We start from the raw sequence: 25,315 nt of genomic DNA, 5'->3' as shown, positions 1-25,315 counted from the left end.
TGGATTTTAGAAAATTAATTTTAGAAAACGGTGACGTGATATTTTGGAATCATATGATCATCTGTTGAATGTATAAGAAAAGATGGTATATCTGCTAGGTGTCTCTGTTGGCTGTTTCATATTTTTATTCTCTATTGATGTTATGGTTTCTGTACTTGGTTCAGGCTTTTTGAGGGTCTCTTAAATGAGTATCCATGCTATTCTTAAATGAGAATACAAGGGATGCAAAATCACCTCCATATCACTTGTCTCTGGACCATTGGGAGGAGGAGGAAAGAAACAGTGCAACATCACCACTGACCTGGCCAGGCCATCCAGTAGTGCTTATCTTGTTGAGGCAGGAACAAAAGTAGTGCAAGACTACCAGGATTCCCTTTCCTAATATCAGTGTCTTTTCCTGCAAGGCAAACACAGCAGAAGAGCATTGGATCCCAGTGATGATAGTCTTGAAAAACAGATTGAAAAAACTTGGGAGTAGAGAAAGAAAAGAATACTAACATTGAAAAAAAAAAAAAAAAAAAAAAAAGAGACAGTAGCACAATGTGAAGTCCTGTCCACTATGAAGAGGTTCCTAATATCAGTGTCTTTTTCCTGCAAGCAGAAGAGCATTGGATCCCAGTGATGATGGTCTTGAAAAACAGATTGAAAAAACTTGGGAGAGTAGAGCAAGAAAAGAAAAGAATACTAACATTGGAAAAAAAAAAAAAGAGCCAGTAGCACAATGTGAAGTCCTGTCCACTATGAAGAGGTGGAGTGAACTGAACATTATACGGATCAGTGAAATCCAAATTAGAAGTTAAAATTGAGAGGTAATTTAATGCTGCTTTCTTCCACATTATCAAGTAAATTAGCAGTCAACTATCTCATTCTTGTGTTAAATATATTGTAATGTAAGATATATTGTAATGTAATGTAAGATATGGTGTCTAACAGAAAATCCAAAATCCTGCAATACAGAGCTCCAGAAATCCAGTGACAAAAACAAATGAAGAGTGAATTTTCAGCCTCTTTCTAAATGCATTCAAAATATATTATTTCTTTTCTGCATAATGATTCTGCCCCCCCCCCCCCCCCCATTTTAAAACAGCTCATTCACTGTCAAGTTGTTTATGTGTGGCTGCCAGTGAATTTATTAAAGATTAAAGTTTTATGTCCAGAGAGTTGGAAATAAAACTTTAGGATCAGAAATCCTTAATTTGAACACTACAGTGTTTCCTCTTAAAGAATCACAAAAGCATCTGCAAATTTAGTTGCTAGTTCTCTCTAAAAGTCATAATGTGAGCAAATCACCTTCATTTTTTTTTCCTTGTTTTATCTCCTTTAAGATTCAGAACTTGATTTTTTTCTATATGTTTGATTTTTCATAGTAATTAAAAATTCAACTTGCCATATCCCTCACCCCAGCAGTTGTTCTGTCATCATTGTTGTAACATAACAAGTGATAATTTTGAAACATATATTTCTTTCTATATGAAAGACTTCATAAATATATGCTTTTGAGTTCCAAAAATCTTATTTCTTTCTAAGCAATATTATAGGGTTCTTTTCATTCCATGCATGTTCCCCAATGAGACACATCCAGTTTTCATTTCAGTCATGTAATGATAAAAATCAGCTGCCATTATATGTTATAATTACAGGGATTAACTTGAAAACAGTAAATCTTGCACACTTCAAGTGTGCGAGAAAATATGTAAGTTTTCAATAATATATTGTAATACATCTATATATCTATTCTTCCAACATCTCTACTCCTTAAGTTATCATCATAATATATTTATCATTATCATAATATAGTATTGTTCTAAGCTTATTTTCACAGCTTAACATGAATTAGCTTAATAAATGCTGGGAAATTTTACATAACACAGATATCTTGCAAAGACTAGATTATATGACTGAGTGCATCATGAAAAGTGAGTCTGGCTTCACTTAGAGTGCTATTGACTTTCTTGCTGTCGTGAATTTTACTATTTGTTTTTCCTCTTAAATCGTTCATGGATAATTTATAATGGTTTGTGCAGTTAGCTGAGTAGCTATGCGCTTTGCAACCATATGCCTGGGAAAGGAGTGTCCTGGGTTCAATTCCCCATCGCTGACACGAGGGGCTTAGGATCTTTCTCAGACATAGTCAAGTTAGCCAGTCTTGGGTGTGAACTGCAGGGTTTTTCATCCCGCAAGCAGGCAAACCAGCTTTCTACAGACATAGGATACACTGGGAGGCATAGGGCTAACCACCTTGTGTAAGATTGTGGTTAAATGAACAGAAAACCTCTTTTACCTTGACACAGCAAGGTAAAAGAGGGAAAAAGGAAGGAGGATGATTTATATAAATTCACCCTTCATTATGAACATTAAACAAAAGAAAAAGCAAACCGAGTTGTAATGAGCTGTATTGTGGCAATTTTAAATCCACAGGATCTTCCTCAGCCATAGTCAAGTTAGTCAGTCTTGGGCATGGACAGTAAGGTTTTCCCCCAGTTTATCCTGGGGTTTTTCATCCTGCAAAGCAGGCAAACCGGCCTTGAGAACTCAACACTATGGACATAGGATACACCGGAGCGTAGGGCTAACCACCTTATCCTGTGAATGGTTTGAGGTCCAATGATTAATAAACCCTCGACTCCGCAAGGTAAAAGAGGGAAAAAGAAGATGAGATGACATAATTACATGTTAAGTATAGTGGCTGGCATGATTGATTAAGTGGTTAATGTATCTGCTCCCCAGCCAGAAGACTGCAGTTTCAAATCTAGGCATGGGCATGGATGTTTTGTGATGGTCTTACCAACTCTGTGGCATCTGCAATCCTATCACCTCTTCTAGCAGAAGACTTCACTCCCTATGGAGTACAAGAGTGATCATACAGCGTCTACTGATGTTAAATGTGAATAAGATATAGTGAGAATTATTCAATGTTTTTACGTTTATTTATTTATTATTTTAAAATCGCCTATAACAATACCTTGGGTGAAAAATTTTTTTTTGATAGTAGATTTAAATTGTATTTCTGGAGCCTTGCTGCTATATATTACATATATTACAAAAACTTGGATGCATAAACAGGTTTCAATATGAAGATTTTGTATAAACTTTGCAATATCTTTTCCACTCTTTTTACACTCAGAGAACCAAAACGACAAACATACTTGAAACAAAAATTTTTGATAGAGGCCATTGATTTCTCATTAAGATGCACAAGTCTACCAAAGGGTTACTGAGAACTTACTAGTTGACATATTTCCATATATAAGAAGAAAATTGAACTATCACCTAGAGCAACTTGATAACCCATGTACAGATACCTGATCACAAGCCTTTTTCATGTATAATGCTGATTAATTTGCACAATGATTACTCCTATTAGAATTGTTGTACAAATTAAACAGCAGCAACCTATACAGAATCCAGTAGCACAACTCATCATTTACCTTCATAGTGATTTGTCTCCTTGACACAAAACTCTCTAATGTCTGACCATCAGCAACCCTTATTCATATCACCAACTTCATATTCATGCCCTTCTGCTCCAATTCTAGTAATAGATTTCCATGCAGAATCATGTGAAATGCCTTTGTAATGTCCAGCAATATCATGAAACAGCTATTTCTGAAGTGAGTCAATTATTAAGATAAGACCACACCACCCTTCAGAAAATTGTGCTCTCTTTTGAAGAGTTATATTTATCCATTCTTGAATTCTGCCTTTAACTTTATCAATACCTTAACTACTACACCTCAGATACTGACTGGCATATAATACAGGTATTCCTTGATATATGCAGTTTTGATTAGTGCACAAAAAATTATTGTGACCATAAACTTGATATATGCAGTATCAAATTTGATTAGTGCGGCCCAAAAAGTTTGAAAATAAGCAAAGTGTTAGCTTTGTCAATGAAACCGATCAGATCACGTGGTACAAGTAGTGTGCCCATGTCAGTCTCAGTGCTTCGATTTATCAGCAGAGAGTGGTGTGTACAGACATATATGTGTATGTATTAAATTGTACACTTACGGCCTATCTGCATATCATGTAATTTTCAAATTATGTAAAGCATTACCCTTTGTAACCATGGCCTCAAAAAAGAGTAATAAATGAAAATTTATTACTTTGATATTAAAAGGTTTGCTAATGGAGAAAGCAAAGTAAACACCGGAAAAGCTCTAGGCTTTGGTGAATCAACTATATGAGCCATTTTAAATGAAGCAACTGAGTACCGCAAACAAGGCAAAGTGGCATTTGCATCTTTGAGTATGCAGAGTAAAATCATGGAGGAGAAAAAAAAAAGCTACCACTGTTCAATTTACGTTAGAAAAGTTTTTTTTTTTTTTATAAAAAATAAATATTTAGATAAGTTTTTATGTAACAAATATGTATAGATAAAATATATAAATACATGCCACCTTAAAAAATAAATGATGTTTAAATTTTTATATTTTGCAGGATTCATTATAATTATTCCCATTAATTCTTAACATTGAATAATGCGGTGTCCATCGAGGATTAATTAACTGTATATATCAAGGGATACCTGTACATTAACTTTGTCTTGTCATTCCCCTTTATATAATGGATGTAATCTTGCTTTTCCCATTCCATTTTGAGGGGAAAGAGGACAAGATTTCTTCTGCACTTCAAACTAAGTTTGTCATCATCATCACTAGTCCCTTGCAGATCCCCATATAGTCCTTCTGAATCAAAAATAAAGAAATGCATTATATATCTCCCTGACCTGTGAAAATTTTTACACAACCCGAACAAAGTTTTTTTTTCTTTTTTAAAAATCAGCATGACAATTTAAGTATGTAGTAAGCTATTCAAATGAAAATATCAGGTTTCAATTTGTAGGCCTATATAATCATTAAAGTCTTAATTAATAAGCATCTATAAGATAACTGTAAAAAATAAATGATGTTATGCAGAGGACTTATTACCTTACAAGTTCATATGTTTCTCCAAGAAGAGGATTAAAAGGTTTGCCTAGTCTTTCCCAGTTTGACGCAAGTGCTGATACTGCAAATGCTGCAACGTACTATTGAGAAAATATTTAATTATTATCTATGTAGATTTGTGCATACAAAATCAAATTTAATAAAGTAAATATAATAAGAAATTACATTCTTGTTTTTATCTTCTAACCATGCAAAAACAAAGTTTGCATGCAAGTTATCTTCACAGCTAGAATGCTACTGATCATTAACTGCCTTAGTAACGCATTCTGCACAGCAACTTTCTTTTGGGCATGTGTAATAAGTATAGGAAATAATTTGAAGGGAGATATTCAGTTGTTTGCTGATGATGCAAAGTTGGATAGGATAATAGTTAATCAAGGTGATGTAAAGAGCTTGTAGGATGATTTGAATAGGTTGAATAGGATTATCGCAAAATGCATAAAGTTATGCATTTTGTGATACAAAGATACAAGTAACACATTGAACAAGTAACACTGCTCCAGGAAACTGATGAAGTCAGAGATTTAGTGATAGTAGTAGATAGAGAGTTGAGGTTTAGAGAGCATAAAGCTAAGCAGTCAGGGTAGCTCAATAAGATTACTTAGTTATTGAAGAACACACTAACAACAGCGATAAGGGAGTTATCATTTCTCTTTAAAGTCTTGATATGAACACATCTGAACTACTGTGTTCAGGGATGGTCATGTAGGTTTCTTGGGAAACCCAGGTGACCATTCCTGGGTTTCTTGGGAATGAGGAAGTGGTGGAGAGGATCCAGAGACGAGTGACCAATATGGTGAGTTGTCTGTGAAATGCTCCCTATGACAAAAAATTGAGATCTTGTGGATTGCAAAAGTTGGTTGATAAGCGAAAAAGCAGATATGATAAAAACATTTTATTTAAAGGATTTTATAGGACTGATGCAGAGGAAATGTTTCTGCACTTGACTAGTGAGGACAGAACAAGAGGTCATCCCTGCATAGTAAGAGTGAGGTTAGCAAGGGTGTGAGGACTAGAGAGGTGAATGAAATAAATTGCCTGAATCAGTTGTGATTGCTTTGTCTGTTAAAGGGTTTCAAGAAGTACAACAGATGTCAATAGTTTGGGCTTACCGTGATGAGACTTAGGATTCCATGGAGGTGCCCATGTAATAATAATAATAATAATGCTGTGCACTATGGAAATGACTTTACATTTATTAACATGGAAATGACAGCCATTTTCACATGCCCACAATTTCCAACCTAATCAAATCATTCTGCAAGTACTGCATATCAGCAGCATTCCTGATTACCCTATCTTTACATCATCAGCAAATAGCTGTATGTCGCCTGTCAAATCCTTCCCAATATCATTAATGTCCAGATTGAGTAACAGTGGACCAAGGACTGTTCCCAATATAAAGGTCAACACCAGTGTGGATAGTGACATTGGGAAGGATTGGAAGGAAAGCAACATACAGCTATTTGCTGATGATGTAAAGATTAAGGTAATCAGGAATGTCACTGATATGCAGTACTTGCAGAATGATTTGAATAGGTTGGAAATTGTGGGCATGTGAAAATGGCTGTCATTTCAATGTTAATAAATGTAAAGTCATACACTTGGGTGTGAATAGATATCCAATGTCATTATGTTGGTGGGAGAAACTGAAGAAAGTGACGAGGATAGGGACCTTGGAGTTTTATTAGACAGGAAGTTGAAGTTCAAGAGTCATATTAGCAAAAATAAAAATACATAACTCAGAGAGTAATGGCAATGCTGAAATGAACCTTGACATGTAAAGATGAAGTCATTTTGCCTGTTTATAAAACCTTATCTAGGCTTTGTAAACAGGCAAAATGACTTCCTCATCTTCCTCACCTTAGACTACTGCATGCAAGTCTGGTCTCCTGGTTTCCATGGTGATTCTGATACAGTGGAGAGAGAGGGAGAGAGAGAGAGAGAGAGAGTGCAAAGGAGTGTGTCAAGAATGATATCAGGATTGTTAGAATACAGATTGAGAATTTGTAGGCTGCAGACACTCACAAAAAGGAGAGAGAGGGAGTGATATGAATGAGACTTTACAAACTTTTGAAAGGGTTATACAGAATTTCAGTAGATGGAATTTTTCATTTTATGGAGGGTAGGAAAAAGACAAGTGGCATCCTTGTGAAGCTGAGAATGAATACCACTAAGAAAGGGGTGAGAGCTAGATTTTTCTCTCATGAGGTGGTGTGTGCAAGCAGTGTAAATGAATTCAAGAATAAGTATGACAGCTGGTGGGTGTAGTATGCCGTCTCCCTCGATGAGTCCCAGACTATCTGGCGGTCTCTCTTAATAATAATGTCACTAGGAGCTAAAGCTAAATCAATGCAGATGTCATATTTTCCACAGATAAGTAATAAAATGTTGTTTTACTGAAGTATTAAAATTTTCTGGATCAGAGATAATTAAGTTTCACTTGGTTAGGAAGTAAATTATGCTACACAGGAAACTATATTCTTGTTTTTATCTTTTACAAATATAGAGCTCCACCATGATTTTACTGATGAAACCTCAATAAAGGTGAAAACTAAATAGTGACCATTCACACACTTTCTTTCAGGTATGTATATGCACAGCAATATACACATCTGAAAAAAGACATGCTGTACATTATGGGATAATAAGGTAATCAATGCGAAGTAAACCTCATCTATATTTTATACAAGTAGCCTAGTTGTGAAGATATTTCGTGTAGAAACTTTGCCTATGCATGGATAAAGGATAAAAACAAGAATTTCTCGTAGAGTATAATTTCCTTTCTAACCAAGAAGAAAAGCTCATCATCATCATCATCAAATTCCTGCCATGTACCCTCAAGGGGTGTACAGGATATGATAGTACTACATGGAAAAAATTACATCATTACTAACTTCCTATCTACAATTTTCCTCCAAATCAGTCTGTGACTTGTCAAGACTCCAACATTATCAGATGTTATATTTCTATCGTCTAAGGCACTTGGTACCGTATCAATCCACCTATAGCTTGGTCTTCCTCTGGATCGTTTTGCTGCCAACCTGGCAGAGAACACATGTTTTGCTAATCTTTCTTCACCCATTCTGTTTAAGTGACCATACCACCTGAGATTAGCTCTGCTAACATTGGATGCTGTTGTCAAATTCTTTCCTAATATCCTCGTTTTTAATATGATATTGCCATTGATGCCATCTGTTCATGTCTCTAATCTTTCTCAGGACTCTCATATTTGCGGTCTCTAGTCTTTGGTCAAGTGTTTTACTTCTGACCCAGCTCTCAGATCCATACGTTAAAACTGGTTTGAACACTGTCTTGTATACAGCTAATTTCTCTTTTATTCCATATGAATTTATTCAATTGACTTCCCACCATACCAGCTTTGCTGATTATGTTGTCTATTTCTATATTTAATTTACCATCTTCACTAAAAATCGTGCCTAAGTAGCTGAAATGTTTTACTTGTTCCACAAGTTCTCCATTCACAACACAGTTGACATTTTCAATGATTCTGCCTATTTTCATTGTCTTTGTCTTTTTATTGCTGACCTTCGTACCATATCTATTACAACAGTTATTCAATTTAGTCAGAGCATCTTGTAGACTTGTAGCGGATTTATTTAGAAGTATAACATCATCCTCATAAAGCAAAGAGCTGACATTAACATCTCCAATTTTGATATCATGTTTAATACCACTTTCCTTCATAATGTGATCCATATAGATAATGAATAACAGAGGGGATAATGTACATCCTTGTCTCACACCAGATTTAACATTAGACCATCTTCCTGTACTTCCTTCAATTCTAACTGCCAACTTACAACTCAAATAAAGACTAAGTATTGCTTGATATAATGCCCCACTCACACCATATAACTGTAGCGTATTGAATAGCTTCTCTCTTGGCACCTTGTCATATGCCTTTTCCAAATCAACAAAACTTAAGTACAGATCTTTGTTATATTCCCATGCTTTCTCGACTATATGTCGTAAAGTGAAGATCTGATCCTGACAGCCTCTATTTGGCCTGAATCCAGCTTGTACTTCACCAAGCTTTTCTTCCACAATTCTTCTCAACCGTTTCTCAAGTATACTTGCATAGACCTTGCCAGGAACACTCAGTAGGGAAATACCTCTGTAATTCTCACACGCAGTTTTATTTCCCTTTTTATATATGGGTACTATGAGAGCTCTACTCCAAACATCGGGAATTCGTCCCTCTGTCCAGGCTTTCTGAACAATGCAGTGCAGCCACTGTAATACTCTTATACCACCATACTTCAGTATTTCTGGTTGAATATCATCTACTCCTGCTGCCTTTCCACATTTCAAGCCTCTGATGGCTTTTTCTACTTCAAGTATGGATATGTATTCCTGACTGCATGCCTGGTCAGTGTTTTTTTTTACCACAGTGCTGTCATCACTGCTTGTTTCATCCATACTTCAATGATATCTTTTTCTCCCGTTTTCAAGTCACCGTTATCATCTCTAACTCCTTTTACAGCACTCTTTCCTTCATTCTTAAGCTTCTTCAACAACCTCCAGAATATTTTGCTACCTTCTTGATATTTATTTTCGATATTCTTGCCAAAGTCCTCCCATGACTTTTGTTTAGCTAGTTTTACACAGTGTTTAGCATTCTTGCATTTGTCTGTGTATTCTCTAAGAGCACAAGCTGTTTGAGAAGAAAACTTATGAAATCAAATTTGGTATTAAAAAAATGGCAACAGCTTGGAGCTCTACTGCCTAATTATTAGTAAAAAATTTACTTTTAAAATTAGCAAATTTTATATCTATATGGAAAGCAAGTATAAAGCATGCTGTAACTAGTAGAAGAGTATTAGTTTATGCAGAGTTAATGTTGTTTAGGAGAATGCTGAGGCAGTTGGGGGCTAAGAGATGAGTGTGTCATTATCCTGTATAATTAACTGCATATATTCTCTGACCATTTTAGCACATGTGAGAGAGAGGGGGAAGGGAGAAAAACCTTTGATACTGAAAAGCAATCTCTACACTTCCATACAATATTGATATTTCCACTTTATTATTGACTACTACTATGCCAATGTACTTTATAATGTATCAGATACTGGCAAATTCTAAAGCAAAATAATCGGACATTCCAAGGTTAAATTCAGGCAATGTTTTGAAAATGATGGAAATACAAATACAAATTTCACAGAATAAGACAAAGAAAGTAACTTTCATTGTCAGAGCAAGACTGACAGATTTGCACAAACTGAGAACAAAAACACAAAAATAACCAGGGAATGTGTTCAAGAACTGAATAACTCCAGCTAAAATTCCAGGATTGTACAGATGCCTATCTTCAAGAGAATACAGTGACTGCAGTTAAAATTATTTATACATTTTGATAACAAATTACCACATCCTCAAGATGAACATTGAATCATTCTTGTTTAGACATGGCAGACTACAAAAAGGCTTCAGAAGATTCTTTAGACTAACAGGCAAATGTGAAAGAACTATGATGTAAAAAGGTAATGAGTTTTCATTTTATTATATCAAACTTAGAAATAGTTCTTTTTAATAATGTTCAAATTATCAAGTTTGAAAAATTTTAACAATTTAAATAATTCAATTTAATTTAAATAATTTTTGACAGATGTTCATAGACATTTATACCATATAGCTAAGGCATCTCTGAATGTCTGTCAAAAATTAAGCAGAAATATAAACTCGCTGCTACCTATAAACTAATCAACCAAATGTGCTACCTTCTCCATAAGACAAACTCTCACCTATGATGCTACCTGGCATATATGAAGTTCCATGTTCTTGTAAGATGTCATACTAGAGACAAACAGGAAGATCTATAAGTAAAAGCATCTCTGAACAACAAGACCACATCCGTCTGATAAACCACACAAATATGGCCTCGCTCAACATGGGGTTGAAAACCCTAACCATAGGATCCAATGGAAAAGTACCAAGTTGCCACATAGATCCTTATTAGATCTATGGGGCAATATTATAGATCTTTATATAAACATGAGCGTTTATATAAAGAAAGTGCTGAAGCCTTATGTCACAGGCCCAATCTTAACCCTAATGACTGTCTCACTATCCCAAAGGTCTGGGAAATTATAATCCTCAATTGTATAAAATAAATTTATGAGATATATTTTAATTTAATTTTCAGTTGAATTTTTTTTTTCTAGTCCTAAAACACAATACTGTATGCATAGAGGAATGCCAATGTAAGCATGCATACTAACTGTTCCTTTGAATGTAATTCCTAGCATTGTTTGTAATAACTGTACTGATGATGTCATATGATATTTAAGACAAAATATCTACATATTATTAAAATTTAATTACTGTGATATACGTGTGAATTTTAGTCTATCTCACCAGCTTTGGCTGATTATTTTACAGTATATCTAAAAAAACTGACTCTTCAGCAACATTTTCCTTTAACTTGCACCTGGCCTCAATTCATCGATATCTTTGCAACTTAAGCTATAATGTGCCATGATAATGGTTAAAAAATTATGTAAAACTATGTATAAATTATAAGTCAAGTTAAAATTATATACAAGAAAAATATAAAGTTGGGAATAACGTATAATTAATAAAGGTCAGTCTTTTGTAGAAATTTAAAAACACATTGAATATCAGGACAAGAGAAAATCTACCCGAGTAGGGCTCAGAGGGATTTTTAAAAGTGCTAAAACAATGTATATGCTTCTTGATGAACATTACAAATTTTAAGTAATGGAATTTTCAAGACCTATTGCATGAAGCTCAGCAAGACAGCTGGTATATTCTAAGGGGATGTGATTACATATTATGCTCATTTGCTTGCTGCAAAATGCATAGAAGCAATTTTCTGTGGCCAAGTCAGCTTCTTTCCATTTGTACCATCAGACAAAAAAAATCATGTGTGTTTGAAAGAGCTACCAACAGACAGAGGGAGAAACATGGAATGCAGCGGTGCCATAGTGGTAATCTGACAGGTACTGTGTAAATTTTCCCATCATGGTCAAAAAGCAACTAGACATGCAGGATAGTCTGACAGGAATTTTATTTCATCTGCACATAAGGACAACTGCTATTAAAGTGACAAAGGCAATATTCTTTCTCTGATGTAAAAAAACATGAAAAGTGATGTTTGAAAATGTTCTAATTTCAATTCTGGTAGCTTAATTGTGGATTAGATCTAGCCATTGAAGTCTGTGCTTACAGAAGCACAGACTTGCAATCCATAATCAAGTTTTCACCTAATAATTACTAAATATAAACAGAAGAGCGAATATCTGTTTATGTAGGTCTGCATTCAGGGTGGAAATGACAACTAGGATATGAATGATGTCCATCTTTCTTTGGCACTTATCTTGCAACTGATATGTGCGTGTGCATATTATTACTATTTTTGTAATGTTAGATCCATTTACAAGAGTTTGGTTGGTCAACCTGTATGGGCAGAGGTTTGAGTAAGAGAAGCGTGTTTACATTAGATCCGAAGGCCTACGCATTGCATTCTTTGAGAAACACATAGGAGGGGAGGCTGTTCCAGAGTGCAGAAGCAGAAGGAATGTAAGAGGAGGAGAAACTCATACCATGGATTAGGAGTTGAACTATGATGGGAAGTTGGGCAACACCTGCACATGTTTCAATGGATTTCTTAGAGGGTGGGGGAATTACTAATGATGAGCATTTGCCATGGAAATATTTACAGTAGATGATACAGCAGATACTAAATGCTTGCATAATAGTTGGAGTGAGTTGGTCAGAGACGGATTAATCAGTCATTAATCAATCTGACTGCTCTCTTCTGTAATGAACATTTTTAGGGAACTCCTTGGGTGACATACAAAATGTGAGTAGTACTCAATGGATGGGTGGATATGTGATTTGTACAGTGTTAATAGCTGTTTGGAGGTAAAGTAATGCCCTGAGTGAAACAGGAAACAATTTTTTAGACGCTAAGGAGGCAATGACTGTAATGTGATTATGCCAAGAGGTTTCCTGTCAGGGTGATACCAAGTAGAAAAAATCACATCTTTCCTATTGTTTTAAGTGTTCTCAAAGATAAGACTTGAAGAATATGGTTTTTTTTTTTTTTTGTGAAAAATAAAGCAGAACTGTGTTTTGCAGGCAACAAAAGCGACACGATTATCTGAGCCCCACTGAAGAATATTTCCAAGATTAGAATTTAGGGTTTCAGAGGTTCTTGCTCAGTAAGTTGTAATTTGTGTGGTGCAGGGTTTGTTGAGCAAGAAGGAATGTGATGTTATCAGCAAAACTGTGCATTGGATCGGTGTCAACTGAAGCAGGTCACTGAGAGAAGGAAGACGATGGGTGAGAGGACAGAACCTTCGTGAGATCCCAGCATTAGTTACATAGAAGACATGGAAGTGTCCACAATCAAGTGAAATGAATACCCAGTGAAAAAACTTGCAACACGGTTGCAGAATTCATGGGACAGACCAAATGATTGGAGTTTACTTAATAGGCCATTAATAGTGTCAGACTCAGTCAAAAGCATTGGAGATATCAAGTGAAACTGCAGAGGATTCACCAAACTTTTCCATAGTATTTATCTGGAGGTGGGTGACATGGGTGAGCAGATTCCGTTGATGTGCATTGGTGGAATTTATGTTGGCAGTCATTTATTAGTTGAGTATCTTCGAAGTAGCATAAGAGTTGGATGTTGATGGTTCTCTTTACATCAGCGAGGAGTGAGAGAGAGAGACTGGACAGCAGCTTGATGGTAAGGATTTATCACCCTTCTTAGGAATGAGTTGTATGTGGGCTAGTTTCCAGGGTGTAGGATACATACAAGTGGAATAAGAGAGCATAAAAAAATATATATATATATAAATAAAAACTTTGGAGGCACAATTCTTAAGAGCAAATAGAAGAATTGTTAGAACCAGGGGACTTTTTGGCATCTAATTTGTATTTTATTGATCACTTTCTGATGAAAGGTCATAGAGCACTGAATATTGGGTGTTTGAAATGGTTGGAGGACGTTTACCAAAATCATTTATGCACATTCAGGAGAAGTATGATGACAGAAGATTGACTTTTTTTGTGGGTGACAATGCAAAAGATCCAACTGAGTGTAGTAGCAGTGTTAGGCAAAAATTACCCAATTGGTTTGGTAAGAGATCGAAAGGCATGACATGACTGTCATTTGGACATGATGCAACTTTACTGCTTTTAGCTCTTAAAATCAGTTTTTGATGCACTGATGACTTTCTTGCAGCTGATTTGGGTTTTAGCATATTCAGTGAGGGAAGGCAGAGTTCTTGATGATAGCCAGTGGTGATATGCTCAGTTTCTTCATTCGTACAACCTTAACACATCTTTTGGGGAACCGAGACTTGCTTACAAGAAGGGGAATCTTTCATGGAATGGGGAATATATGCTTATATACTGGTGAGGATTACCAGAGTGATGCACTTGGTGCATATGCTTAGGTTGGAAGGCTGAAGATAGTAATCCAACCAAACGAATGAGGCTTTAAAGTCACGGAGGTCATCCCACTTTGCATTCTCATGGCGCCAGATGACTCTTGGTTGAGAATGGCTGTGTGGGTGTTACTTGGTGGGAGAAGAGATAAGCACAAAGTTGTGGACTGGATGGATCACTAGTGAGGAAGAAAGTCCAGCGTTTGAAGAGTGATTTGGATTATCTGGTATTCTGGTGGGCATGTAAACAATTTGTGTAAGGTCATTTGTGATGGCAAACGATTTGGCATCTCAACCTGCCAGGTATGTGTAGTTCGAAAAGGAAAGCCAGTTGGTATTGTGATGTTAAAATCTCCAAGAAAGACTACTTCACTGTTGGATAGTCAGACTTAAGGAAATATACATTTAAGAAGAGAAAGGCATAAAGATCAGAGTGGGTGGTTGCATTGGAAGTGTGAGAGAGAGATAGCATGTAAATTTGGCAGAGAGAGATTTTCAGCCAAAGATCACATTTGGGGAGATTGTAAGTTGAAGGGTCTCTGACATGGTATGCTAGAGTGAACATATGCCATGGAGACCACTATGAGCTGAAACAAGGTGCTGATCATGGATCTGTTCCAATATAGAGTCAACTGATTTAATTTATGGGAGAAAGTTTCATCAACAGCAAACGATGCACTGTTCCAGGATTTCAATGCGTTTTCTTAAATTGAACAACTTTTTTTTTTAAAAAAAATATGAATCTTCTACTATACTGGGATTATTGTTAGCTGTAATCTGTTCTACATCAGGATGACAGCGCTTGCAGCAAAATGCACATGGCAACAATCACATTTTGTTCTAGGATTGCAGAGGAGTGAGTAGCATATCTGCCTTTATTTTAGATTTTGTTCCAGACTTCATTGGTGTTTGTTGATCTGGTGATAGAAGATGCAAAATGAATCCACTAGTCTTTGGCTATGACAGTGAATATACTGTACTCCAACAAGAACATGATGAAAAATCAATTAAATATCATGTAGATAAAAGGTGCCCTACGTTGGAAGATACCCTAAGCATTTTTTTTTTTTTTTTTTTTAGTTGCTGTGCATTCTGAATGATACCATGGTATATATATAGAAAGGCAATAATCAATTTGATGTGTTTTAGGGTCCTGTAATTGTTGTGGATTGTTATACATACTGTAATACAATTTTCTGCTTCATTAACAGGAGAGGAGTGACTATTGCAAATTCACATTCTGCCAAAGATGAGATGATATTCCAGTTAGCTTGATATATTTTCAATTATCCACAATGGAATACATGGTTGCTTATGTAAGAGAATGGATATCATTGGAAAATGATCGCCCCCCCCCCCCGCCCCCCAGAAGTTATCCTCTACTTCACATTTAAGCATTTGAAGAGGGATGGTGAACTAATTGTTAGGTTGATAGCAATTAGCTTTCAGGTAAGCATGTGAATAAAGGTGTAAGTTACTTTCAGTGTTTCAGAGTAATAGGTATTGTCAACAAGAATATGCTCCACAGCTCTTCTTCTGACATTACTATGTGTATTACCGTACACAGAATATAGTGGCTATTTAAATTCTTCATTAAGAGTATATGAGTGGTAAACACCAAAAGGCCATAAAGGTCATCATGTGATATATATCTGTACTAGGTGGTAGGATAAATGCAGCATTCTGTAACAAGAGATCTTACTGAGATACAAATAGCAACTGTCTATATATCTGTATTAAGTGTGACTTGTTGGAAAGAGGAATGGTTGTTCACAAGGATGGCAACTCGTCTATGGAAAGTGCATTCTTCTATAACCAAGTAATCCTTGCAATATGCCCTCTGAACTCCCTTATACACTCTACCTCCCACACCAAATCCCTAGTTACATTAATTTCCTGGAGTACAGTTCCATCAATGCAATAAACAGCTTATAATCTTTTTATCTCAAAATGAATATCTCAAAATGAATGCTACACTATTGTGTAGCATTCCCTTTATCCAACTCAAACCATCTATTATTAAAATAAAAAGGTGAGTAAATTACTTGAGCATGACATGCCATTCACAGCCATGAATATCCTCCATGGATTATATTCTTATCCAGCCATTCTGAATTCTGTCTCTGATCATCTTTTCCAATAACTTTATGACAACTATTGAAATACTAATCAGTTGTCTATAATTTACTACCTCTATTTTGGAGCTTCCTTTGTGCAAATGACTTATTTTGCTCCTTTCTACTCCCTTGAAACTTACCAGAACTAAGATTTAAACAGCTTTGCATACTCATGTAATAAATGAGAAAAATATTCCATCTAATCCCCTGGCTGTATTAACACTGAGATTCTGCACTATCCTACTTCCAATTCATTAATCTCTATCCACATCTGTAACAGCATTACCATCACTTGGATGACAGAGCCTTTCAAAGTGATCAATCGGTAACTATTCTGTCTGCTTCTGTCATCTTATTGCCTTCAGCACTCAAAAGTTTTACTTCTACAGTCTTTAACTGCAATGTAGAAAAGAACTAGGGGGTTAATTTCTTCTCGTAATCTGATTTTGTCTTTCTTAACAAGCTGGTCACCTTTCCTTCCTGCGCCTTATACTGCTTGTGAGGATGTTGATATTCATTATCCTTATACTCTACATTTTATTTATTTTTTTTGAGTTCCTATTTAATGATACAACTCATCCATTTAACTCCTTGGATGATCGTAATTCTTGTAGATAGATTTATATGTTGGTTACACATGACTACATTTTTCAGGAAATGACAACATATAATAAAATATTAATTAAAAAAACTTTAATACCTTCCAATATTTTGGCAATGTTGCATTGCCATCTTCTGGGAACATAAAACTATGATATGTGAATGTAGGCACTAACAACGAGCAAATGAGGCTGAAGAAGGCATCTGGCGTTGGTCCTGTTGTTGTCTCCCTAGGCAGGCTAAATTGGGTTGTCTTCGCTGATGTTCTCAGGATGCAAGCTTTCCAATTTTGGGGAAGTCTCATGCACCCAAATTTGTTGAGATTTGGGAAGTTCTTTAGAGCTGAGGCTGATTCCAGGAACAATCTTTCATATTTATATTTGCTACGGTGTGGTAAAGTGGCTTTCTTCCAGTGTATTCTGTGGTGGTATGTAGTGCAAGGTCATTAAGTTCTGAGTGACTGTATTGATGAAACTAGATGTAGACTTTGGGTTCAGATATCCTGATTTAGCTGTCCTGCCTGTTTGGCCATAGTAGGACAATTTACAGCTGCAAGGGACCTGCTATACTCCAGGTAACTCTAGGGGAAGTGGCTGGTCTTTGGAGTAGATAAGGGATGCCAGTTTCTTGTGTGGTTTGTAACAGGTAGTCAAGTTATATTTTTTAGGATTTTTGTGAGCTTTTCAGATGCACCCCTGGATATAAGGAATGGTAATAGATTTAGTGTAATAATCTCTGTCTAAAAGGGGGGGGGGGGGTTGTGGCTAACCAGTTTTAATATTTTTTGGATTTTTTTGGGGTTGTAGCCATTGGCTAAGAAGGTGTTAAGAATATGGTTAAATTCAGTAGTTAGTGCATTATTATCTGAACAGATTAATTTTGCCGTTATATGTTATATAGGGTTTTTATAATCCCATATTGTTGTGAAGGGGGGGGAGGTAATTGTTGGGTGAATGTATCTACCTGTATGGGTCAGTTTTCTGTAAACAGAAAAAGCTAGGTGAATTGGATTCTGAGATGTTGATTGTTTAAGTGTTAAGAAGTTGTGGAGTGTGTCTAAGCCATGTGGCCAAATAGAGAACACATCGTCCGTGTAGGGTAGCCAGACAGTGGGTTTATGTGGGGCTGAATTTACGCTTTTTCTTCAAAAGTCTCCATAAAGAAGTTTGCCAGGGGTGGAGAACCCATTGCTGTACCCTCTATCTGTTTGTAGAATTTTCCTTGGCAAATGGATTAGCCTGAGTTCATAATGAACTGAAATAGGGTTGAGATATCAGGAGGAAATTTAGCTTGGAAGAATCTAAGGTATCTTTGAGCAGGGTCTATAGTTGAAAGGTTTTAGTCGTGCTAGTCACTTCCTGAGACCAAGAAGTAACCTTCTTAAGGGAAATACCCACTATGGTTCTCAACCAAACTGACTTACACAGGTAAGGCTTTCAACTTTATTGTAAGATTATTCTATCTTCCTCCCCACTGAATAATGATCCCACCAGCTCCCAAAGGCTCCTTAAGAAAATTCACCTTCTTGGCCTGAGAAAATGACTAGCAGACTAAAACCTTTCAACTCTAGACCCCCCCCCCCCCCACCCATGAATATATGGACTACCAAAAATCCATAAGCAGAAATGTGCCCATTACGTCCCATTGTGGATGGCAGCGATTCCCCCCACATACAAATTAGGCAACCATTTAGCCAAAGTGCTCACATTATACTGGCAACACACCATCACACATTGAAAACTTAGCCCTCTTTAAAAGCCAGTACAGAGAACCTCTCACTCCACAACACACAAGTGTCCTACTCAAGGGATACCTTAGATCTCATCCAAGCCAAATTTCCTCCCAATATCTCAGCCCTATTTCAGTTCACCATGAACTCAGGCTATTTTGTTTGGCAAGGAAAATTCTACAAATAGATAGAGGGTACAGCTATGTGTTCTCTATCCCCTAGAAAACTTCTTTATGGAGACTTTTGAAGAAAAAAGCCTTAAAATTCAGCCCCCCACAAAAACCCCACTGTCTGGCTGCGATACATGGACGATGTGTTCTCTATTTGGCCACATGGCTTAGACATACTCCACAACTTCCTAACACACTTAAACAATCAACACCCTAGAATCTAGTTCACCTTGGAAAAAGAAAACAACAACAGTCTCCCCCTTTCTGTAAACAGAAAACTGACCCATTCACCAGCAATCACCCCCCACAACAATATGGTAATATATAAAACCCTAAATAACAGGGCTAAATTAATCTGTTCAGATAACAATGCACTCACAACTGAACCATATTCTTAACACCTTCTTAGCCAAATGCTACAACCCCAAAAAAATCCAAAAAAATATTTAAAACCGGGTTAACCCCCCCACCCACCCCACCTTCTTAACAGAGATTATCACACTAAATCTATTACCATTCCTTATATCCACAGCACGTCTGAAACGCTCACAAAAATCCTAAAACAATATAATCTGAATACCTGTTACAAATCATATAAGAAACTGGTATCCCCTAATCTGCTCCACCAAAGACTAGCCACTTCCCCTAGACCTACCTAGAATATACCAGGTCCCTTGCAGCTGGTAAACTGTCCTACTATGGCGAAACAGGTAGGACAGCTAAATCAGGATATCCGAACACCAAGACTACATCTGGTTTCAACCAATACAGGCCATTCAGGAATTGAGGACCATGCACCAGGATACCCACCCACAGAATACACTGGAAGAAAGCCACTTTTACCATACTGTAGCAAATATAAATATGAAAGTTTGTTCCTGGAATCAGCCTCAGCTCTAAAGAACTTCTCCGAATCTCAACAAATTTGGGTGCATGAGACTACCCAAATTTGGGAAGCTTGCATCCTTAGAACATCAGCCAAGACAATCCAATTTAGCCCGATAGGGAGCACCTTTAGGACTCTAGGACCAATGCCAGTTGCCTTCTTCAGCCTCATTTGCTCACTGTTAGTGCCTGCATGCACATATCATAGTTTTATGTTCCCAGAAGATGGCAATGTAACATTGCTAAAAATATTGGAAGGTATTGATTCAAGTTTTTTTAATTAATATTTTAGTACACGTCATTTCCTGAAAAATTTAATGTCATTTAACTCCTATATGAATTATCCACCTACCCTTGGGTATGCAGTCTAACACTGCTCTTCTTTCAGATACCTCTTGACTATTTTCCCAAGCGCTGCTGGCATCCTTCCTTCGCAAATTCTTATGCCCATGGAACTGCTTTGAGCTGCCTCCTAAGCTTGTCATTATCACCTGCCTTGTTGTTCCACATATAATCTCCTTTTTAACTGAAAATGCATTTGGCAAATTCCCAAGTGAGGGCTTCAAGGTGACTTTCCTGAACTGAAGGCAATTTTGCTACATTGTTTAATGGACAAATCTTCTGATCCTATGATAAGATTGCAACACTTTTGAATCTTGAGTCCCCCCTTCGTCACATGCTGTTTCAAGTCATCTCTTAGTGGATGAATAAATTAAATTTGCTTTCTGCCATGTGATCTTTTCCTCCTTCCAATACAGAAGATAGTTTCCTTCAGGATATTTGCCTTGTATATTATTTTCCAAAATCTTTTCATGACTTTTGTTTACTTTCATATACAAAACATAATGCCTGCTTTACAATTTTATCTGTATTCTTCAGGAGCACATACTAACTTATTAATCAGGAGCTTTTTATGAATTATTTGTTTTTGTGTGTATTCTCTCCAAAGAGATTTGAGCACATACTAACTTATTAAACAGGAGCTTTTTTATGAATTATTTGTTTTGTGTGTATTCTCTCCAAAGAGATTTATGCATATTTTTATACTGGAACATGAACTTAGTAATCTCTAGTGTAAGTTCTAAAGGCAGGTACTTTCTATTATTATTATTAGCCTCTCCAAATTTTCCACAATCTTTTTTGTATGTCAGGGATTTATTTCTTACTCAACTGTTTGTGTCTCTGAGAAGAATTAATTTTTCCTTTATATTAACTCTTGGTAATGACAAATTAATAATCACAAAAAATTATAGCCTCAGAACTGGTTTCTATTCTCTGGGGGTTTCACATATCTGTATTTAGTTAACTTCATTAGGCAAGGGTAGATTCTATCAAGCTTGAATAATCTTTAACTGTAGTGGCAGATCCATCTTTTTTAATATTCTTCTTCTAAATAGATGCTCATTGTTTTTTAGAATCAATCTTCTTATGTGAAAGTAGGTTTTTTGCATACTGGTAGTGAAAAGTTTTTTTACCATAAATTAAACTTGCCAAGAAATTATATTCTTGTTTAATCCTTCATCCAAGTGTAAGTATCTTCATAGGCTAGTTGTATACAGATACTAATGATTTCACATCAATTGCAAAGCACACCACTTCCTTTCAGATATGGAAGGAAGCAATACATAATGAGATATGGATGCAAATTGCAATACGTTTTTGACAAAAGTTACAAATTTCCTAAGGACGTAGTTATACATCCTTAGGAAATTTATAATCGCAATATATGTGTACTTGTGATGGAGTGAAGAAAACGTGACTGTATAAACTCTTAGACTTTCATATTTGCATTTATGATGGGCATAATTTAAAAAAAAACTTATGAATAGATGAAAAGGGATTTGTTTGTAAATATAAATCATACCCCGTGTAGTTATGTGTTCGTCGTACATGTTGTTTATTTTTTTGACGGTATATATTAGAACACAGAATAATAAGTAAATAATTATTTATTAACTTTGTTGTTTTAAGGATACTTGCGACATAAGACTGAATGATATAATCACGTAATCACAAGAAAGATATTTATTTAACCAAATATTTCGGGTCTGGAAATAGCAGACCATTGTCGGTGGTATTACAAGAACAGTTTAAAAAATATACCAAGCTAGAATACTAACAATAGATCGTTGAAATTAGAACATGCCGCGTGATGTTATATCACTAAGTATGAAACGAAATATTTTGAAGTAGAAACATGATTGAATTTGCTATTAAAAAAAAAAAAAAAAAAAATTAATGGGTAATCTTGATTAGGCTTTCCCAGATTTTTGATATAGATATGCAGTCATTACGATTCAGGTTGGGATGATGGAGCAAGGCCTCCACGCTTTCCTTGAACAAACGTTCGAACCTATAACGGGATCTATGTAAGAGGCGCGTTTTGGACCAAAGGATGCTGTGGTCAGTTTCAAATCCCGTGTTGAGCAAACCAGACTTTTCAGGTTTATTGTGAAGAATGGATGATTGATGTTCTTGGATTCTTTTTTCAAGAGAACGTCCAGTCTGACCAAAGTAAGAGAGATCACAGTTGCAAGGAATTTGGATAAACTCCAGGAAGAGATAAAGTTGAGCGTTTGTCTTTAGGAGAAGGAAAATGAGAAGACAATTTGTTAATAGGAGAATACGTAGCTGTTAAATCATATTTCTTCAAAATTCTTGCGATAGGTTCTGAAATACCGGAGATATAAGGAATAGGTACTCGACGTATTGAATCTTTGTTGTTTTGTGGAGGATTATAAGATGTAAGAAGACGTTGAATACTTTTTTCAGAAAAAGCCATTGAGTTTCATGTGTTGCTGGATAGTAGAAAGTTCTTTCTGTAGATAATCAAAAGTAGAACAATTAGTTTTGGCTCTTTTGATGAGACATTTTATAATTCCTGTTTTATGACATGGATGATGGGCTGATTCTTTCAGAATATAACGACCTGTGAATGTTGGTTTCCTGTATACTGTAGTTGTAAGAATATTTGAAGATGAACGGATGAGGAGAACGTCTAAAAAAGATAACTGGTTGTTTTCTTCTAATTCCATAGTAAACTTTATGCGATGATGTAAGGAATTAATACTGTTTAAAAAGGAAGATAAAGTGTTTTTACTGTGAGGCCAAATAGCAAATATGTCATCTATATATCTTACCCAAAAAAGATGGTAGAGGGAAAACTAGATGTGAAGAGGACTTTTTCTAAATGTTCCAAATAAAAGTTGGCTAAAGCTGGAGAAAGAGGACTTCCCATGGCTGTTCCTTCTACTTGGCTATAAAATTTGTTTTGACATATGAAATAACCAGAATGTATAACGAAATCGAATAGTTTTATAATATCTTGAGGAAAGATGTCAGCAAGTAGTTTTAAAGTTTCCTTAAGAGGTACATTGGTGTATAAAGATTCTATATCAAAACTAACCATAAGATCTGTAGGTTGTAATGAGACATCTTTTAATTTTTCTAAGAAATCTGAGGAGTTTTTTAAAAAAGAACTCGAGTTGCCAATGTAAGATTTCAGTAATTTAGCTAGATATTTGGCTATACGGTAAGTAGGAGAATCAATGCAATCTACTATTGGACGAAGAGGATAGTCAATCTTATGGATTTTAGGAAGGCCATAAAATCTAGGAGGTCTTGCAAAATCCATAAGATTGACTATCCTCTTCGTCCAATAGTAGATTGCATTGATTCTCCTACTTACCGTATAGCCAAATATCTAGCTAAATTACTGAAATCTTACATTGGCAACTCGAGTTCTTTTTTAAAAAACTCCTCAGATTTCTTAGAAAAATTAAAAGATGTCTCATTACAACCTACAGATCTTATGGTTAGTTTTGATATAGAATCTTTATACACCAATGTACCTCTTAAGGAAACTTTAAAACTACTTGCTGACATCTTTCCTCAAGATATTATAAAACTATTCGATTTCGTTATACATTCTGGTTATTTCATATGTCAAAACAAATTTTATAGCCAAGTAGAAGGAACAGCCATGGGAAGTCCTCTTTCTCCAGCTTTAGCCAACTTTTATTTGGAACATTTAGAAAAAGTCCTCTTCACATCTAGTTTCCCTCTACCATCTTTTTGGGTAAGATATATAGATGACATATTTGCTATTTGGCCTCACAGTAAAAACACTTTATCTTCCTTTTTAAACAGTATTAATTCCTTACATCATCGCATAAAGTTTACTATGGAATTAGAAGAAAACAACCAGTTATCTTTTTTAGACGTTCTCCTCATCCGATCATCTTCAAATATTCTTACAACTACAGTATACAGGAAACCAACATTCACAGGTCGTTATATTCTGAAAGAATCAGCCCATCATCCATGTCATAAAACAGGAATTATAAAATGTCTCATCAAAAGAGCCAAAACTAGTTGTTCTACTTTTGATTATCTACAGAAAGAACTTTCTACTATCCAGCAACACATGAAACTCAATGGCTTTTCTGAAAAAAGTATTCAACGTCTTCTTACATCTTATAATCCTCCACAAAACAACAAAGATTCAATACGTCGAGTACCTATTCCTTATATCTCCGGTATTTCAGAACCTATCGCAAGAATTTTGAAGAAATATGATTTAACAGCTACGTATTCTCCTATTAACAAATTGTCTTCTCATTTTCCTTCTCCTAAAGACAAACGCTCAACTTTATCTCTTCCTGGAGTTTATCAAATTCCTTGCAACTGTGATCTCTCTTACTTTGGACAGACTGGACGTTCTCTTGAAAAAAGAATCCAAGAACATCAATCATCCATTCTTCACAATAAACCTGAAAAGTCTGGTTTGGCTCAACACGGGATTGAAACTGACCACAGCATCCTTTGGTCCAAAACGCGCCTCTTACATAGATCCCGTTATAGGTTCGAACGTTTGTTCAAGGAAAGCGTGGAGGCCTTGCTCCATCATCCCAACCTGAATCGTAATGACTGCATATCTATATCAAAAATCTGGGAAAGCCTAATCAAGATTACCCATTAATTTTTTTTTTTTTTTTTTTTTTTTTTTTTTTTAATAGCAAATTCAATCATGTTTCTACTTCAAAATATTTCGTTTCATACTTAGTGATATAACATCACGCGGCATGTTCTAATTTCAACGATCTATTGTTAGTATTCTAGCTTGTATATTTTTTAAACTGTTCTTGTAATACCACCGACGATGGTCTGCTATTTCCAGACCGAAATATTTGGTTAAATAAATATCTTTCTTGTGATTACGTGATTATATCATTCAATCTATTTATTAACTTATTACTGATATTTCGCTGATGTTATAACCAGCATCTTCAGAGCAAAAAACACAGTTTGTCACAATATGCGAGACTATAACAACATGGTGTAATCAACGGACTAGTTAAACAAAATTGTAGCAACAACACAAAGACTCACGTATTGTGTTGACAAACTGTGTTTTTGT

The 25,315-nt window shown here is 35.7% G+C and overlaps 1 protein-coding gene across 1 annotated transcript in view; it reads right to left on the bottom strand.

Moving 5' to 3' along the window:
* LOC150094636 (oxysterol-binding protein-related protein 1-like) overlaps nucleotides 1-25,315 on the bottom strand; it is a 714,206-nt gene that overhangs the window by 193,876 nt on the left and 495,015 nt on the right. The window contains exon 18 of the mRNA XM_090411347.1: nucleotides 4,935-5,032. Within this exon, the coding sequence (XP_090267473.1) occupies nucleotides 4,935-5,032 (98 nt within the window). The remainder of the gene's footprint in view (nucleotides 1-4,934; nucleotides 5,033-25,315) is intronic.

The sequence above is a fragment of the Typopeltis vanoorti genome, chromosome 21 (assembly GCF_054136105.1).
Source record: "Typopeltis vanoorti isolate ZY-2024b chromosome 21, IOZ_Tvanoo_1.0, whole genome shotgun sequence".
Taxonomy (NCBI): domain Eukaryota; kingdom Metazoa; phylum Arthropoda; class Arachnida; order Uropygi; family Thelyphonidae; genus Typopeltis; species Typopeltis vanoorti.
Note: the sequence above shows the minus strand (reverse complement) of the source record. Positions and strands in the feature narration are given on the sequence as shown.